This window comes from Culex pipiens, chromosome 3, assembly GCF_016801865.2.
Source record: "Culex pipiens pallens isolate TS chromosome 3, TS_CPP_V2, whole genome shotgun sequence".
Taxonomy (NCBI): domain Eukaryota; kingdom Metazoa; phylum Arthropoda; class Insecta; order Diptera; family Culicidae; genus Culex; species Culex pipiens.
The window spans coordinates 105,929,631-105,949,124 of NC_068939.1; the positions used below are offsets into that span (position 1 = coordinate 105,929,631).

Here is a 19,494-nt window from a genome sequence, read left to right on the forward strand (position 1 = left end):
GGGGCCGGGGCAAATGCTGTGTGAGTTGGCAGAGAATACAAAGACGAAAATCGCATACGTGTACTTTGTACACACTTTGTAAGGGAACTTGTATAGAACGCCAAAACAAGCGACTTCTGAAAGGTTATATAGACAGTATAGAGAGCCAAAACATGCATTGTCATGAATATAGTTTGAAGCAAACAATGAATTGCGTTTTTAAATAGATTGATAATTTTCATATTAATATTACAAATAAAAGCTTTGTTGTAATTTTGTTGCACAGGATTGAAGCCACAAAAATCTCATGTAACATAAGTGTTTTCCCAGCAGCATGATCTTTTTATATGTGCTCGAAAATTGTTTTACAAAATTCAACATGATTGCTAACAAGATTTTCTCATGAGTTTTATTTAACATCACAAAATCAAGCATAACTCGTCAGTAACGCTTCATGTTATTTTTGTTTTTATAGTGGTAGTAAACAAGAACAAATGCCTCACCCAACACAGGCTTAAAGCTTTAAACGATCCATACACAAAAAAAACGGGTTCGTCAACGTTGAGCTGCGCTGGAGGAAATTAAAAATGCACCATAAAATCGAACGGAGGAGCACGACCCCTACAAGGAAGTGTTTTCAATAATCCCATTCAATCCTGTCGCAGTGCTGGCTTCTTTATTGCCTTGAAACGTGTTCCATTATTTCTGCATGGAGGAACAATATGTTTTTTTTTTTGGTTCGATATTACCATTATTTTCCATGAGACACAGAGCTTAACCCCTTCCCGCCCAGAGCAAAATCGAGATTTTTTACGTTTTTCACCATTACTCGTAACTGAATCGACCAAATTGGATGAAATTTTAATGGTTATAAGTTAACATTCTATATAAACTAATGCAGGTTGAACCAGGTTGAAAAAATGCATGGTTGCAGAGAAATTTAATTTTGAACACAAAAATTAGTGGTGCTCTGGAGTAACCATGGGCGTTAGAGGGTTAAAATTTTGGTTGCAGTGAGTTTATACAAAAACAAAACTCATAATTCATATTCTTGATTTTTTTTAGTCCAACTTTAATTTAACATCAACTTTATCTTCAACATGCCGAAGAAGCCTAAGCCGAAAATTAAGTGCGTGTATAACATTACCAACGTTTGGGCCGCAAGAATATTATTTAGGAAAATTCTAACTCTTAATGCAAACATAAAAATAAACCATTCGGTCCTCTAGAGAATCAAGTAAATTCGAAGAGCGCGTGGTACGTAGTGTAAAATTCGGTTTGTTTTTTTTTTTAATGTAAAATTTGTATGCACCCCCCTCCCTTTTTAAATGAATTGTATTATCAATGGAGACGCGGTTTAAAGACTCTTTATAAACGAATTATTTAAGAAGAATAGAACAGCTTTTGACTGACTGAAGATTTCATAATTGAAAATGCCAATCCCATATTTCCTAGCTATTCGTGGGTCAAGTTTTTTCTCGAAGCAAAACAATTAGTACTCTGATGCAGCTGACCCGTAACTTGTCTGTGAGGTGAGGGGAAATACAAAACCAATCGATTTTTGATTGCATTTCTTATTTCTCCAGCATGCAGTACGTGTTTCATTTTTTTCCATGACACTCACACACAGGGAAGAGGGTAATAAACTAATGAACTAGACGGTGGTGGTGGTGGCGTGGTGGGTTAAAGTGGGTGTAGGAGGTAAGGAAAACAGGAGAGTAACATCACAAACACAAGAGGAGATTTCCTTGCACTGCACAAAAACACTAGCGCACTCTTTCGGCTACAAACGGAAAACTAAAGTGAGCAAACGTGAGAATGGTGACACAACACACGTGAAATCAGATATAGAACGAATCGAAATGAATAAAAAAAGTCGTGTATTCGAGGATAACCAGAGAGCAAACTCGAGCGGGTTTGGAACGGAAGAGGAAAAAGAAAGAAAAAAGGAAAAAGGGTACAATCCAGGATCGGTCGGAAAGAAGAGTTTGTGTGACAAAGTGGGTATTCAAAGGTAGGAAAGGCAAGATTTATCGATTTCATGACACGAACGAAAGAAGGATACACAGTGGGCATGATGCAGTGACGGATATCGAGGAAATTGGCAGCAAAGTGAATCCAAATCGGAAAAAAGAGTTGCATAAAAGAGAGCTTCAGAAAAAATGATGGAAATGATAAATAAAAGAAAAACAAAAACAACACATGAGAAAAACACTTCGCCTTTTTATTAGTATGATTGCATTGCACTCTTATACAGGTGTACGGTACTGTTTAACTCGGCTGTGACAGTTTGTTTTAATTGGTTAGTAGACGTGGATGGATGGATTAGTAAGCTTTCTTTTTTTTTCTTCAATTGAGCTTAGCAAAAGTCACATTCAGAAGTTGAGATGGAAATTTTGATGCTGAAGTACAATCTGATTAATTGTCATATTGTAAAGATGTGATGTACGAGGTTTTTTTCTTTGAAAATAAGAGTTGATACCGCTAACTTAAACAAATCATAAATAACAATAAATAAACAAGATCTCAATACTCTTAAATGCTATAAATTAAAACCTGTATTTCAGCTTTGATAGGATTCGATTAAATGTTGTCTCTTTTTTTGAAATCTAGATTGACGTAATGAAATTGCAGGCATTTTAATCGTAATCCTTGACTCGAGATTTAAAACAATAATTAACTGCGGTCGGTCCGTTCAAAGTAAGCAATTCTAGATGGAGAAGCGCTTTAAAATGATTTCTTCGTTAGTATTTACACCATAACTACAATTCAACATGAAATCTCTTAATCCTCTGTGGAAGCTCAGATTATGTGTGCACTCTAAATTTGCGTACCAAGATCTCTCAATCGGCAAGTTGTGCCGTCTCACGGCGAGGGTAGTCAGGTCGGCTGAATTTCAGCTCCTCAGTGGACGCTCAAGAATACCTAATTTAATTCTGAGTTACTCCGGAGCGGCTAATGATGTGGCCGCTGTTATTCTCGTCTCGTTTTCTTTTTATTGGCCCAGATACGGCTATATTCGCATGCTTCCTGTGTGGTGCGTTTTTCCCATTCAGCTCGTGAAGGAGGGGAGGGTGGTAAGTGGCATAAAAGCTCCCGCTTGGGATGAAATCACCCCCTCGTTGGCGCCTCCGTTCGTTTCGCTGGAGGAGCTTTGGGGTGTGAGCTTTTATTCGCCGGTGAAGATGAATATCGCGTGCCGTGGCCGCAGAACCGTTTCGGTAGCTCCGTGGTGTGGTCGGTTGATTAATGGCCTTTTCATCATTATTTTTTATGGTTCTTTCTTGGCACACTTTTTTTCTTCTTCTTCTCGACACTTCTTTGCTCAGTTTTCCGCTTCTTCGACGCCGATTGGAAATCTTGGCCACGAATAGCTGATTGATGCTCGTTAAATTCAGACTGTGGTTATAAAAGAGTACTAATTAATTGATCACTGCGATTTGTCCTTCGTGCCAAGGGTGCTCTCAGCTCTATCTGACCATGTTCTCAAGATGAGTTTAACTTTTTATAAAGGGTAGGAACATTTGCTTTTGTTTTCGTTGAATGAGCTGTCAGTATTCATTCCATTGATTGATTACGGGTTGCACAAATGCAACAGTGGGCTAGTATTAATCGATTTTTCAAGAAGATGACCATTTAAACGTTCAATTTTATGCTGACTTTTCATTTCTTCCAAAGTTAAGTGTACTTGACAGTTTTGGAGGAGACGCATGGTATTTTTAAGACAAACCAACAGTTTTCTTCTTGTGCTCCCAAAATCAAAGGTTTGAAATTTTTCCTCCTAATCCGAAACCCGGTTTGCTACAAAAGGTCACAATTGTTAGATTCGGTTAGGTATTTTGTTTTGTTTTTCTCTTCAGTTCACTGTTGGTTTTTGCTGAGCGATAAGTTGTTCTGGTTTCGCCAGAATTGCCTACTCAAAGATCAAAATCAATTTGAAAATCGCCTATGATGTTGAAATAAAAGGCAAAAATGGCTCATTTGCTCAAAATTGGTCATTACTTAAAACATGACATTCCCCATACAATTCGTACGGAAAATGTACTTGGATTAGAAAGTTTAGTACACCCACAGACAAACAGATATCATTGAACATTTGTACTAAAAAGATATCAATCTTAGTTGTGAACTATCGCACCATACGAAATGCATGGTAGTTTGAGTGCGAGCAGTTTTAACGATTTGTAAAATGCGTGTTAATTAGCTGGGTCGAGTTCAAATAAGCCATGATCACTTGCAACTTGCTGATTGATGGATTCTAAAAGAAATTTACGGCTGTTTGTCCGTAATACACCCATGCAGTTTAGCCCTGTAATCGACAAATTTGCTCCGTCAGAGGTTGAGTTGAATGGGAATCGAGCAACTCGTTCAAAATCTCTTGATTATTGATTTTGGTGGAGACGCATGGTATTTCAATGTTATGCACTGAAATGATGTTCTTCGCCTTTTTTCAAATCTGTTGTGAGCCAATTTCAACGGCCACATTCTTGAAATAACCAATCTGAAAGAAACAAGATTCGACAAGAACAAACAACTCTGTGAAGAGATTCGCACATCAACTGATCTGAATGCAAAACCAATAATTGGTTAGATTCTTACAACTTGAATATTTTACATCTTCTTCGTTAGTAAATTCCTGGCAGAACATAAAACATGTTTATGCAAGCGCTATCCTTTCTTCATGGCACACAAACTTCAATGCTCAAACACATAGGGAGCGATAGTTCCATGATATGTTGCGCAGCATGTGGGAACCAAAAAAAAGCATCAAGAATAACTCGAACGAAAAGTTATTTTCAATTACAAAATACTTCCTGCTATAGTGAGATGAGATCTCTCTATTTTGGTTTTGCTCGTCTGTTTGACGACATTTGTGTACGAAATCTTTATTGATTGCCAGTCGTAAAGTGCCATTTGTTGTGCTTTAATTTGGGAGGTGAACATGGCGAAGCTTTTATCGCGCGCACGGCTGGGATGGAATGAATACTGGCAGTGGACAAAATTTAATTTCCCTGGTCAGTTTACGCTGCCGGAGCCATTAAAGCTGAGTGCACCATTAGGACCGGCTGCTCGGCTTTTAATGCTTACGCCAAAGTAATTAATTAAACTTTACAAACAAACTTCATCGTAGCGATAAAACTCACATCTTAAGCAACAGCAAATTTTCCGTCATACGAAAAGATAAACAACCCGGAAGGAGCTTATTTACAAATATTACACACATACTTATAGTGGGCAGTACGCGCCGTCATTGAACTAGATACGTATCCTCGCACCTTCTATCTGCCCTCTTCTCTTTGGGATTAACTATAGCCTTACACTCTAGTACAGTACAGTAGTAGTCTACATAATGCCGCCTTGCCGCTAATTAATCTTCTCTCTTACGTGCTAGTTATTGTCGTTACCACATAATGTTCCACGTTTGTTAAAATCGATTTACACGCATTTGTCACGCGCCGTCGTGGACGCGGATCGAGGTGGGAAAACGCGACGCGGATGTTGCACCATTAAAATCCACCCACTAGTGCAGCGTTGAGCAGTGGATCCTTAGCGATATGTATTTGGGATGATAAATGATAACGTTGCCGTTGAGTTGGGGGGCGTCCTGCTAACATTCGTACTCGAGCACGAGTTCGCCACGCTGTTTGTGCGATTTGGAAACGATTACCCGGTGTGGGCCCAGGAAGCCAGGATTAACGGTTCCACTGCCATTGCTGTCCGCCTGGGACAGCTTAACGGCGGTTCTGCTAAACGACCGCGAGCTTGTCAGTAAATCTTTCTGATTGAAATCATTGGTGAAGCTGTGGGCTCTACTCCGGGCAGTCGCAGCCGGCACCACCCCCAGGTTCTGGGGGTGGCGGCCCCCATCCACGGTGGAACTATCATCGTCATCACCGTCGTCATTATCTACAGGCGCAACGGAATCGTCATCATCATCATCGTCGTCGTCGTCGTCGTCTTCGGTTTCTAGTTCGTTAGCGGCGAGGATGTTGCTTCTGAGAGACTCGTTATCGATAACAGCCGCGGTTCCGTAATGATATGATTGATTCGAAAAGTATCCCAGCGAGGAATCACAATTGCTGCCCTCGTTGGTGGCAGAAGCTCCGCAGCCGAGTGCCGTATTGTATCCCACTAGTGCTGCGGTTCTTGTGTTTTGATAGTGCTTCAGATAATCCTCTTGATATGTTAAATCAGCCTCAAGTGGTGACTGTCGGCGATGGTGGTGTTGGTGGTGTCGCTGACGGTGATGATGTTGATTGTTTTGTTGCTTGCGAAACACTGGCTGATGCTGCTGCTGCCGACGGTGAGAGGAAGCTTCCGCATGGTAGCTGCCGTGCAGCTGGAGAGTCGATGCGTTATGAAAATCGTTTGGATGAAATTCTGCGTCTTGGAGCTGGTCTTGGTGGTGCAAACCAATCGAACCGTCGGAGAAATCGTTATGAATCTGGTGAAATTTATTGGCTCGTAACGAATAGTAGCTGCTGCTGTCGTCTACTGCCAACAGCTTCAGATTGTCGTCTTCTTCAGCTGCTGCTGCTGCTGCTGCTCTTCTGTTGCTTAGCTTAGCCGCCTTGGAACGGTGCCGAGAGGGGGAGTACTCGACGTGGTTTTCCAACATTCCCTCCGGCGTACAAATCAGTTTCAAATTTTGCATTTTATTACCGCCACCCGAGTTGGTGGTGTTGCCACCGCCGGCACTAGAAGAGGGTGCACTGTAAACGGAAGCGTAGTCACTACTGCTGAGTGAGCTGGAAGTGGTATTACTCTTGGCACTTTTTTCGCCCACCGCTGCTGCTAGCCGGATGTCCGGGTCCAGGCCCACGACCGTGCTAAAGTCATTTTCCATTTTAATAAGACTAGCTAATTTTGTTTTATTAGTTTTACTAGTGATGATGCTGTTGGCCATTTTATGCCCACCCCATGCGTCATCCAGCTGGATGAGGTTCCGGGTCCGGGTCGTCCGGGCGTTATTCGTATTTGGCTGCGGTGGCATCATCAGCGGTGCGGTTGTGGTTGCTGCTGTCATCAACATCTGGTCAAGAGTTTTCGAGCAGGATTTTGCGCGTTTATGACCGTGGCGGAAGCGCGACGGTTTTCGCACCGCCTCTCCCGGCCGCTCTGGCTCGTTGTCGAACGTTTCGTTCAGGAACGTATCCAGATAGGTTAGGTTCTTGGTTAGATCCAGCTCGGATTTGTAGCTTTTGTAGACAATTTTATTGCTGAGATTGGATTTTTCGTTTTCCTCATACTTGTGGGTGGCTTTTATTAAATCATCCAGATTGTACGAGCTAATATAATGATTTCTTTTATCCCTCGAACCGCTGCCACCAAGCAGTCGACACTTTTGGCCCAGCTTTAAGATTTGCGTTTTGGCTTTGCTGAGATATCGACGCTCCTGTTTGTTGCACTGCGCCGTAGCCAACACAAACTGAGGCTGTGGCCTCGATGATTGCTGCTCCTCAAAGTGGGTGGTTTTATTGGGGAAATTAAGATTTATATTTTTCAACTGGGGCACCTTTTCCGGCTTTTTTCGCGAGCTAAACGAAAAGTGGAACAAATCGGTGCCGAGTTTGGGAGTGCGCTTCTTACTGCCGGCCGGTTGCCTTACCTCACCCCCGGACTCTGAGTAGTCCGAGGGGAAATCAAGCTCCGGTTGTGCATAGTCTTGACGTTTGAAAAAGCGTGTAGGTATGGCACTTTTACTTCTTGCGTCAGTGTTGCTGTTGCTGCTGCTGGTACTGACGATACCGTGCTCCTCCTTCGGTAGGCCTGCCCGGTCGTTATTGTCCTCCTGGTGACAATTCCGGTAGGAGATATTGGATTTTCTCCGGATGTGCTTCCTCGAGTAGTGGCTCAGTGTGCTGCTGCTGAACGGACGAATATTCTCGTAATTGTTTTCCATCTTCTTCGCACGGATTTGCTTCCCAATCCCAACTTCGATGGCAGCATCTCCTCTCAGATCATTTACTACAAACTCTGGCCGGCTCTCGGGGACCATTGAGTCGTTATCGAATATTTCCGACCGACAAAACTCATCGCTATCGTTGTTGTTATCTTCAACAGCAACACCATCACAGTATGAAAACGATAAACTTTTGCTATTGTAATTATTGCAAGTTTCCGTCGTCTTTCCGTTTACCCTTTCGACTTCCGCTGGCTCGCCATTGGAGCACAGCACTTCGGGTTGGTGTCGGTTTCCGGTGTCACCGATAGAATTCAAATCATGTGTCACCGTTGGCTTCCGTTTCTTGTCCGTTTGCTGCTCTGGTGGTGTTGGTGGTGACTGGTCAATGCTTCTGCTTCCCTTCTGATGATAGATGGCCGTACTAGAGTTTGCCTTAATTAAATTTCCCTTTTTCTTCCGCTCTGCACCCGCCGTCAACCCGCTTCCCTCTTCGACCCCTCCACTTGTGCTGCAATTATTGTTACTATCACTGTTTGAATCTTTGGTTGGAGACGCAACAGTGGAACTTTGAGTTTCGGTTCCACCGTACGACCGGGTTAGAATCAGTGAGTAAGATTTCTTAAAGTTAGTTTTAATTAAAAAATTGCCCTTATCTAGCTTATCGATGAATCGATTGAACTTCTCCACGCTATAATCACTTACTTTGAACATTCGTTTGCTACCGCCACTAGTTTCATTGTTATTTTCGTTGGTTTTCATCGTCTGAGACTGGTGCCGGCTGCCGCCGACGGTTGGTTCCTGCTCCGTGGCTGTCCGGCTGGAGGCACCCCCAACCGGGTCACGTTGGCACTGAACCGAACCGTCGGCGTCCGGGGCGGTATCATTTTCCGGACTAGTGCTGGCGTCCGCCAAGGGTTCTTTTACCGTACAATCAGTCTCACTTGGGGATGTCTGCTAAACCCTTGTCGGTGGTTGTAATATCATTGCAGCCATTCGTACCTTCATTGCTTCCGGCGATCCGGGAGTTCCGTTGTGATGATGATGGAATCCGGTCGGCGTCGTATAGATGGAATCGAGCGGCGGAACGCTCGTACTGTCGGATCGAGATTTCAGATCCGCTTTTTCGCTGCAACGAGATGAACAGAGAAAAGGCATAAACAACAACTTTCTAATGTGTTTTCACTTGAGTTTTTTTCTTCCTTCCCATGCAATCGCACATTTCTGCTACTGTTCTGCTACGTATGTACCCGGCAGACGCAAAGGACCAAGTCTGAGTATTGCAATTGGAAAACTGGAATGTGGGGAAATAATGGAAAGTTGAAACGAAATAAGCACAACTCGTGTCGAATTGTGAACTGCTACTGCTGCTGGGGGGTGGTTTGGAAAAAGCATGGAAAAGTGTCCCCAGAAAGTGGCTTGCCGAGCAAGTTCTGAGTGAGAGGCAGCAATGGAGCGGGGTGCAAACGGCATGTACTCGAGTACTCGACAAAACTCTCCTGCTACCGTTCCATTTTTCCCACTTCATGGAAGTATCAGCTCCAAGCGGGAGTGCAAAAGAAACGGCACGAGGAAATGGATTTCCTAATGTGAGAAAAATGGTTAAATGCGAGTACCGAGCACTTTCAGGACCAACTTTTACAATTCGATATATTTATGTTAATTATTCCCCGAGATGTGCTGCACTCTTGAAAACCTATTAAAAGAGTTAATACTTGTGCCATTATGCAGACGAAATCGTTGTTGGTGGAGTTTGAATTTGCATTTCATCGTACTCCAAGTTTAGCGTTACATATCAAGTGTTGGAGGAAGTCGATTATCGAAGTGATGGAAATAATTTGAAATAGAGTATAAACCTTATTAAGGGGTTTCATACATGTAAATCGATAAAGAAAAGTCTGAGGTTGGTGTGAATACACACAAAATTTTATTTTAAATCCGTTTTCAGGACATTAAAATATACATTTTCATCTATTATCAAAACAAATTTGAAGACGTTTGGTTGTATCATTGCCGAGATATAGTTATTGGAGCTTAGCAGTTTCAAAAAACGGGAGCCACGATATCTCAACACAACCTTGACCAATTCGGCTCAAAATGTTGATGAATACTCGTTAAACCGGTGCTGTGTGCATGACTAAGGCCGATTTAAAAAAATATATTTTTAAAAAAAGATAAAAATACTTTTGTGTTTCTCATATAAAAAATCGTCAGTTTCGAGATATCGTGGCACCCGAAAATCAACTCGTTTTTCAAAGAAAAACGCCTCAGAAAGTTTGAGAGTCCGCTTTGCGCACGGCAAAATGTTGAGTTTAAAATCGATTCTAACTCAGCTTAATCATGTATTATCTTCCTGAAACTTTCAGAAGTAATCCCCCCATCGTGCACAATTTCCATACAAATAAAATCTTTTTTGTATGGATCGTGGAAAATCGACAATCGATGTGTTGAGATTTCCAAAAAAAAAGTGTCCACGTAGTTTGTGGATGGTTCCATTGCAGAAAAATCCGGAAGTATTCAGCAGTGTTCAAAATCAAAATCTCGTATCGATTTCTTATACACAAGAAAAACTATGTTTCAATGAAAATTTTTGGAAAGTGTACACATGTTGCAAGCCTTCGAATACGCAAAATTCTAGGATCATCTACACACCACGAAAAAATCGTGTAAAATTCTGTCTTTTTGATGCACATAACTGGAGCGTCAAATAAGACAGAAAATTACATCAAATTTTAAAATTACACGATCCGACCGTCAGGATTTGTTAGATGTAAAATTACAGCAGACGCAATTTTGTAGGCTGTATTTCTTATTGGATTTTGGGGATGGTTCTTGTTGGAATAAAAAACGACGCATTCATGAAACATTTTTAATTGCTCATCAAATATCTTACACATTATCACTTATCACAACGGTTTATTTTATTAATTTTTCACTCGTGTTTTCTTTTTCTGCTCCCAAAAACTACGGATTTCATTCGACTTCCTTCAACGTCGGATGAACTGACCATCTTCCGCCAGGCCATCAACGCAATGTGGGCCGCCGCACTGGAGGTTCTGGGCCTTGACCTTTAAATGGTTCCGTACTGAGGAATCTGGTCCAGTTCGCTCCGTATTTGTCAATCAAACTCCGCTCCTAATCCGAGTCACTTCCAGCGGGATTTTGCCAACTACGGATGGCACGTAGACTTGCCGGGAAACCTTTTCCGGAATCCAGATACATTTTGACCGCTGAAGCTTGGACCGGATAGTGGTTGCAGTGCTGGTAACCGTTCCTAAGCCAACACAGCTTTATTCGGAACATGTACCATGCCGGAATCCACAAAGATTTTTTCACCATACTAAAATGAAAAGAAACAACATAAACTGTGTTGATTTTTCTTTAGATTCATTGGCAAACAGATGAAACTTACGTTTACAGAAGTTTTTGTCGTATTTTCCTTACATTTTAGTTGATTTGAGACCTGCTGCTAAACGATTAAAAGTTAAGAAAAACTGCCACGGCACCAATTTGCACAGCTAAACATGGCTGACGTTTCTGATTTGCTTCTACACTGTCAAACGAATCCACGCGAAGTTCGGTTAAATGTAACACAAAATTACATCAATAACACGCTCCAGCTATGTGCATTATAAATGACCGAAAATTGAGTTACAAATAACTGAATTTTACGTAGTCATTAATGTGAAGCTACGTTTCAACATATACACGATAATTTTGGTAAGCTACGTCGAAACAATCATAATTTTACATCTCTTTTCTCATTACATGACTTCAATTTGCGTTAAATTCATGATTACGTTTGATGTAAAATTCATGATTTTTTGGTGTGTAGACATCCTTACAAATGATTAAAAAAAAGACTTGTCTTTGTTGCATAAGTTATGCCCGAGAACCAGCGAATTGAATTTACCGTTCCAACTTTTTTGAGGGCTTGGGAAAAGTAAAAAAAAATAAATCTTTCCTAGTTCCTGAAGGGAACACCCTTGAAGAGTATCGGGGCCGGCATTTACAAAGCGGATTCAGTGGCAGTTTCATTCTCAACTTAATGTTAACATGTTAAGGTTAATGTTAGCATTCCATAGGTCGCCTCCCTATGGTGTCGTGATAAGGTCCAGTTTGTGACGATACACTACCTTCCCTTTACTAAGTAATCGATTCCAGAAGGGAAAAGATCACCAGTTGTGTTGGTCCGAGCCGGGATTTGAACCCCGATCTACCGCTTACGAGGCGAAAGCGTTTCCACTGGGCTACGTGGCTCGGGCTTGGGAGTTGGAATGTTGATCACTATCAATGACACAAACGCATAGTACTGTGAACTCATTTCACCTGTTTGGCATCTCGTAAGGGACCAGTTTTTTTATTATGTATCAATAGATTGCACTTTTAACATCCGATCCAAAAAAAAATCCATGCAGATTTTAAAAAATTATGGAGCGAACACTGCTTTGACCCTCCAACTTCGCTAAATAAATATATTCAAAGGTGTAACTAGCATCAATAAACCTCAATATCGTTCAGGCCTATCATGAAAAGAACCGGTCCACGTTACACCACCCTCGTTATCATGACCAAAAATATTAGCGCCCATGAGGCCCGTGTATCGACCTCACAAAGCTATATCATCATAAAACCGGAGGTGTCAGGTAGAGAGAAAAAAAAACCCAAAGCTCTAATTATGACACGTTTATGCCCATTTTATGTGAATGAGCACAATAAGCAATGTACGCGACGTTATCACTTCAATCAGAGGTTTATTTCAGTGGGCTGTCATTGCACCACGGTGGTTGTTTGGTTTTGTGGTGTAGAGTGGCGAAAATATTGTGGCTCCCTGAATCTCGTGGCTAGATCATTTTCATAAAAAAGAGAGCCCCAGTGCAAAAGCACATACATATGCTTATGCTTATGCTCGCTGCTCGGTTGTGCTATTCTTGCTTCTTCTATCTTCTATTTTTTCTACTTTTTTTTCGAGTGGGTATATGATAGCGATGAAGCTGTTGATGGTGATGTTGATGATACTTATGATAAAAATCCTTTCTTGTTGCCATTCATGTTTTTTAGCCTTGGTATGCCAGGGTATGCAGGCAACCGTCGTAAAATCTGCTCGTTCGCTTCGGTAGTACGTTATCCTGACACATGCACCTCGTGTGTCCTTCGGAGTGATTTCCTTCCCCTCGGCCAACCCGCAGTGGCGTACCATAAGGCTGTAGTAACGGGCCCTTCGTGCTGAGTTTGTAATAATGATATTCATATACATTCGCTCTCAAGAATGACTAGAAGCAGTTATGTGTGGGCGAAAAATGAACAAAAAATCACTGGTGAATGCTTTCCTCACCTGCCGTTATCATTCTGAACAGTCATTCTACCATACTGATAGAGGTGACATTTTCATATAGGGCTTTTTCATTGATGGCTTTGGATGATGAGAAGCTAAATGATTACACATGTAGCAACCTTGTAAAATGAACTTAAACGACCTTACAGGTTTAATTTCATCTAGTAAGTATAGTTTTGAAGCAATCGTTTTTCAATCACGAAAATTTCGGTACCTAAACTGTTATATCCGAGGGTGGCGGAGGCAAGGCGGGGCGGATAGCAGCAAAGATTATCAAGCAACTACACCCAAAATTCCGAGTCAAGAGAATCGTTCCCTCAAAATTTATTGAGGGCTCAGCGCCAAAATCGAGAGAATAGTTCTACCAACTCACACCACCATGAAAATGAGTTCATTCGTGGATTGATACAATAAATCTTCTACAAGTGGCATACATCGACATCTGAACACTCCTTAGACACTAAGCTGGAGCGGCCGAGGCGTTAAGTCATTGGGTTAGTATGTCAAAGGTCAATCGTTCGATTCCCGTAGTTGTCACTTTTGGTTTTTTGTTTTGACGGATGAACTTTTTTGCAAATGAACCTCGAGAGAATTATTCTTTCGCCCATCTCGAGCTGTGTTCTCTGTGTCCGTAAATGGTACCACTATTGTCTCGTCTCGAGGCAATTGGGTGTAATTATTTACTAACACGTTTATTAAACTAGGTTTTAAGTTTAAAGAAGTTCGCACGTTGTTGCTCTGCTTGTGGTTGTAGCGAGAACAACGTTTGGTAGCGCGGCAACTCCGGTCGCGGCGCGCACTGTCAAGTTAGTGTTAACGGGTGGTGACAATCCCGGCGCACAGACAAACATGTTAAATTTTTAAATTATCGCAGTTTTAGAAAAAAAGTAGAGTTTTTCCCATTCCGTAAGCGACAACCCCAGTTTTTATTTTCTCTTTGGCTCGAGACCTTCTAAACCGCATTTCAAGTTTTCATGCGATCTTTTCAGATATAAGGTCAGATTAATGAAACTTTAAAGTATTTTTCCTTGAAAACCTAATCTAATCATCTTGCATTCAAGACAGCTTAAATCGGTGGTAACGACACGGAGCTATGATTTTTTGAAAACACAGCGTAAGTCACCCTAATGGCCAAACAAAAAAAAAATGGGTCTAGCTATTTTAGCCAAGGAACACTCAGTCCAATTTTGCCGCCTTCGCAAGCCTGATCGGACAACTTTTTTCCGAATCATGCTGTTTCCTGGGGAATTGCTGTATATGACCAGTGCTAAAAATCCGACGATTATGATAAAAATGACAGATTTAAAAAAAAAATACTTGAGTTACGAGATCTGAAGGTTTCATTTTTTAGAATATCTTGAAAAAATAAGGGGACAACCTACCACATTTATTGTCAAAACAATCAAATTAAATTGTTCGTTATACAACATGGTCTTGACGATCATGATTCTACTCGAAACTGGATGTCCGAAGGCTTGAAACCTACCTTGAAACTTGCTTGAAACTTTCACACCAAACTCATCTTACTTGATTCAGTAAAAATTACTGAAACTTGCACTGCTTATGTTTTCAGTAATTGAAAATTTGCTCAAATAGCAGCAAACTTTGACTTATTGAACTTATTGATAATTTCAACATCCACCCCGGGATTCGAACTGACGACCTTTGGATCATTAGTCCAACTGCCGACAAGCGGATCTACCAAAGTAGGTTTATACCTTTTATATACATATACATTAGGGTGGGTACGGATTTTGAAAAGTTCTCAGATCAAGTTCTGGTGTGGTTCCCCTTGTAGGGCATACCCATAGGGACTCTCACGCCAAATTTCAGCTCATTTGGTTGAAAACTGGCTTGTCTCAAGCGGGTTCAAGTTTACATGGAAATTACTATGGGAAATTTTGAATTTTCGTTCATTCGCTCCTACAGGCCTGGGGAAAACATGTAGAAACTTCTAGGATGGCCAGAAATGAGCGGAATCGTGTGGAGAACAACTTTCCCTAAGGAACCAGATCGATTCGTTCAACCCCCATCGAGCTCAACGGCAATACATCCGAGGTTTTCGGAACCACCCGTTTTCCCCAGCTGAGCATCAAATTTTCCTTAGCATGCTATGCATGCTTGATGAACACCGCGACGCCACATATCAAACAGCTACCACGTGGACTAGCATCGCCTATAAAAATAACTTTTTATTACTTTTTGAACTATAGAATTATCATTTATGGTGATCCTGATACTATTTAGCTGTATTCTTAACCTCCAAATAAGAAAAAAATTGTTATGGTGAAAATTTTACAATCACGTGGTAGCTGTTTGACATGTGGCGTCGCGGTGTTCATCAAGCATTCATAGCATGCTAAGGAAAATTTGATGCTCTGCTGGGGAAAACGGGTGATTCCGAAAACCCCGGATGTATTGCCGTTGAGCTCGATGGGGGTTGAACGAATCGACCTGGTTCCTTAGGGAAAGTTGTTCTCCACACGATTCCGCTCATTTCTGGCCTTCCTAGAAGTTTCTACATGTTTTCCCCAGGCCTGTAGGAGCGAATGAACGAAAATTCAAAATTTCCCATAGTAATTTCCATGTAAACTTGAACCCGCTTGAAACAAGCCAGTTTTCAACCAAATGAGCTGAAATTTGGTGTGAGAGTCCCTTTGGGTATGCCCTACAAGGGGAACCACACCAGAACTTGATCTGAGAACTTTTCAAAATCCGTACCCACCCTAATATACATGATTAATAAACAAAGTTAGTTAATTTCTGTAGAATCGCAATATTTTATGATGGTTATAGGAAATCTCCATACTTAGTCGCCGTCGTGCTAACTAGTCGTACGTGCATTTTGGGCCAAATTGAGTTAAGAATACAATGCCTCCTCTTTTGACCTTCACAGATCCCCAAAATTCGATTTCAGTCCTGAGATATTCAATGAAAACCAAAAAAGCTCCGAAAATTTTTGTCACTTTTCATATGAAAAAAGTTTCAATCTTGTCGTGCTATCTTGTCACTTCCTTGGAAATCGATGTAAGTGCGACAAAAGGTCAAAGTGATTTCAGGTCAGAACGCGTTTGACGCACGGACAAGTTAGACTACCGTAAACAATTATAATTATAACTCGGGACTCCGGAAACCAAATACAACCAAACTTCGGGGCAATGCACAGAATGGTCAACCAAACAAAACGTGTTTGTTATTGTTTACATTGCGTGCTTTCGTTTTTGTTCATTCAAGGTCAAACATTAAAACGCGTTTTTCTCGAAACGTTGAAATGGCGGGTGCGACAAGATAGCACGACGACGTCGACTTATAAGTATCAACATTTTTGAAATTGGTTGCTCTACAATTTTATAGAACATTGCTACACTGTAAAAAAATACCCTGCCATTTACAAAAACACGAAATTTTAAAACGAAAAGAACTTTTTGGGTTTTTGTAGAATCGAATGCAGTAATTCTTCTCGATATCATTTCCTTAATTATTTATTGGAAACTTTCTAGTGACGGTTCAGGAAACTTGCCAAATGATTTGTTTTATGTGTCATTTACTCATTAAAATGTGCACTTTTTAGAAGGTTGTGAATCGCTGAACATTTTTACCATTTAGTTTTAACGCAATTTTAAAATATATGGGATTATTACATAATTTTGGTGTACATAATTTTGGTGTACAAATCACCTGTCGGTTCTGATTTAATTGATTCAATCGACAATTTTGCAGGTTTGGCATTTTTAAGGGTATTTTTGTAATTTTAAATCAATTTGATATTTCCTTAACCAAACGTTAAACAGATGCATACAGATGCAACAGATACACCTTTTTTACAATCGAAATTAAACTACAAATTACTGATGCAAGTTTTTGGAGTCATTTTTTTTTTGTTTTTTAGTATGAAATTATCAAAGAATCAGCTAGATTATAGCAGTCTTATAAATCTCATCTTTCTAGAAACGTAATTCAAATACCTTTTTTTTGTTTTTGTAAAATAGTTTGGAAAATAAGTTTTTTGTAAAAATATTGAAAGTAGTAGGGTAATTCTCTACCAACTCACACAGCAGTTGCCCCGACCCCTCTTCGATTTGCGTGAAACTTTGTCCTAAGGGGTAACTTTTGTCCCTGATCACGAATCCGAGGTCCGTTTTTTGATATCTCGTGACGGAGGGGCGGTACGACCCCTTCCATTTTTGAACATGTGAAAAAAGAGGTGTTTTTCAATAATTTGCAGCCTGAAACGGTGATGAGATAGAAATTTGGTGTCAAAGGGACTTTTGTGTAAAATTAGACGCCCGATTTGATGGCGTACTCAGAATTCCAAACAAACGTATTTTTCATCGAAAAAAACACTAAAAAAGTTTTAAAAATTCTCCCATTTTCCGTTACTCGACTGTAAAAAATTTTGGAACATGTCATTTTATGGGAAATTTAATGTACTTTTCGAATCTACATTTGCAAATTGCAAATTGCAAATTTTTTCATTTAGAACAAAATTTTTCATTTTAAAATTTCGTGTTTTTTTCTAACTTTGCAGGGTTATTTTTTAGAGTGTAACAATGTTCTACAAAGTTGTAGAGCAGACAATTACAAAAATTTTGATATATAGACATAAGGGGTTTGCTTATAAACATCACGAGTTATCGCGATTTTACGAAAAAAAGTTTTGAAAAAGTTACTTTTTGCGTTTTTCTTCGTTTCGTCGTCCGTGTCTGTCGCGGGTGACTATGAACGGCCATGATCGATGACGACCAACTTTTTCAAAACTTTTATTCGTTAAATAGCGATAACTCGTGATGTTTATAAGCAAACCCCTTATGTCTATATATCAAATTTTTTGTAATTGTCTGCTCTACAACTTTGTAGAACATTGTTACACTCTAAAAAATAACCCTGCAAAGTTAGAAAAAATACGAAATTTTAAAATGAAAAATTTTGTTCTAAATGAAAAAATGACTCTTCTGGGACAATGTAGATTCAAAAAGTACATTAAATTTCCCATAAAATGACATGTTCCAAAATTTTTTACAGTCAAGTAACGGAAAATGGGAGAATTTTTAAAACTTTTTTAGTGTTTTTTTCGATGAAAAATACGTTTATTCGGAATTCTGAGTACGCCATCAAATCGGGCGTCTAATTTTACACAAAAGTCCCTTTGACACCAAATTTCTATCTCATCACCGTTTCAGGCTGCAAATTATTGAAAAACACCTCTTTTTTCACATGTTCAAAAATGGAAGGGGTCGTACCGCCCCTCCGTCACGAGATATCAAAAAACGGACCTCGGATTCGTGATCAGGGACAAAAGTTACCCCTTAGGACAAAGTTTCACGCAAATCGAAGAGGGGTCGGGGCAACTTTTCCCGATTTCGTGTGAGTTGGCGGAGAATTACCCAGTACTATAATGTTGTGTGAACCATAAAAAAATGTGACGGTGTTTTAAACATTCGTGATTTAAATAGGTGACACGAATTTTATTGCTCCTTTTCAACGCATATTCAACAGCAAAACATTTTATAAAACATTGTCTATATTTATTGCTCACGAAAAATATGACTTTTGAAGCTTGCAACAGTAATTTTCAGTTCATTCGAATTTTGAAAGTCAGGATTTTCGAAAATTCGATATTTGAAAGTCAAAGTATGTGCACAGACATGCACAGACTTTTTCACGCAGTAATTCAGACTTTTCAAATTCTGACCTGGCATCCCTGACACACAGTCACCTTATACCCCGATAGAAAATGTCTTGGTGGTTTTAAGTAAATCAATGTTCAAGAAAAAAGTTACGAGGTACATCAAAAAATATAAATAATAATCACTATTTATGGAAATCGCAAACAAAAAAATCACTGACAGGATAACTCTTCCAACAAATATTCAACGATTATAACAATCTATTACTTGGAATTCAACATGCGTATTTTTTTATAACTTTGTTCAAAAAATTAAAAGTTTTTTCATATATTTTCATGGAGGCGCACGACCATTCATAAAGCTTCGTTTTAGGTGAAGATGCAAGAAGTATCGTGCGCCTCCTTTTAAATATATAAAAAAATCCAAAATTCAAATAAATCCAAAATTCTGGTAAAATATTTTCTAACTCACGGATATTTGAAAATGACCCCTTAAGCGTTCTTACCACGAAGATTTATTTAGATACATTGATTTGTAATAATAAACTTCTTTAGCCTTGGCGTGATATCCATGTACGTCTTAATAATTTCAATGGAGCTTTAAAAAATAGTTTCGTTTAAAATTGTTATTTAAAAATGCAAGGTGACTAT

At 40.0% G+C, this 19,494-nt stretch overlaps 1 protein-coding gene across 2 annotated transcripts in view; it reads right to left on the reverse strand.

The window, feature by feature from the left end:
* Positions 1-19,494, reverse strand: part of LOC120421927 (hemicentin-2) — a 180,077-nt gene that overhangs the window by 41,713 nt on the left and 118,870 nt on the right. For both annotated transcript variants that reach the window (XM_039585239.2, XM_039585230.2), the window contains exon 12: positions 8,885-9,011. In XM_039585239.2, the coding sequence (XP_039441173.1) occupies positions 8,885-9,011 (127 nt within the window). The remainder of the gene's footprint in view (positions 1-8,884; positions 9,012-19,494) is intronic.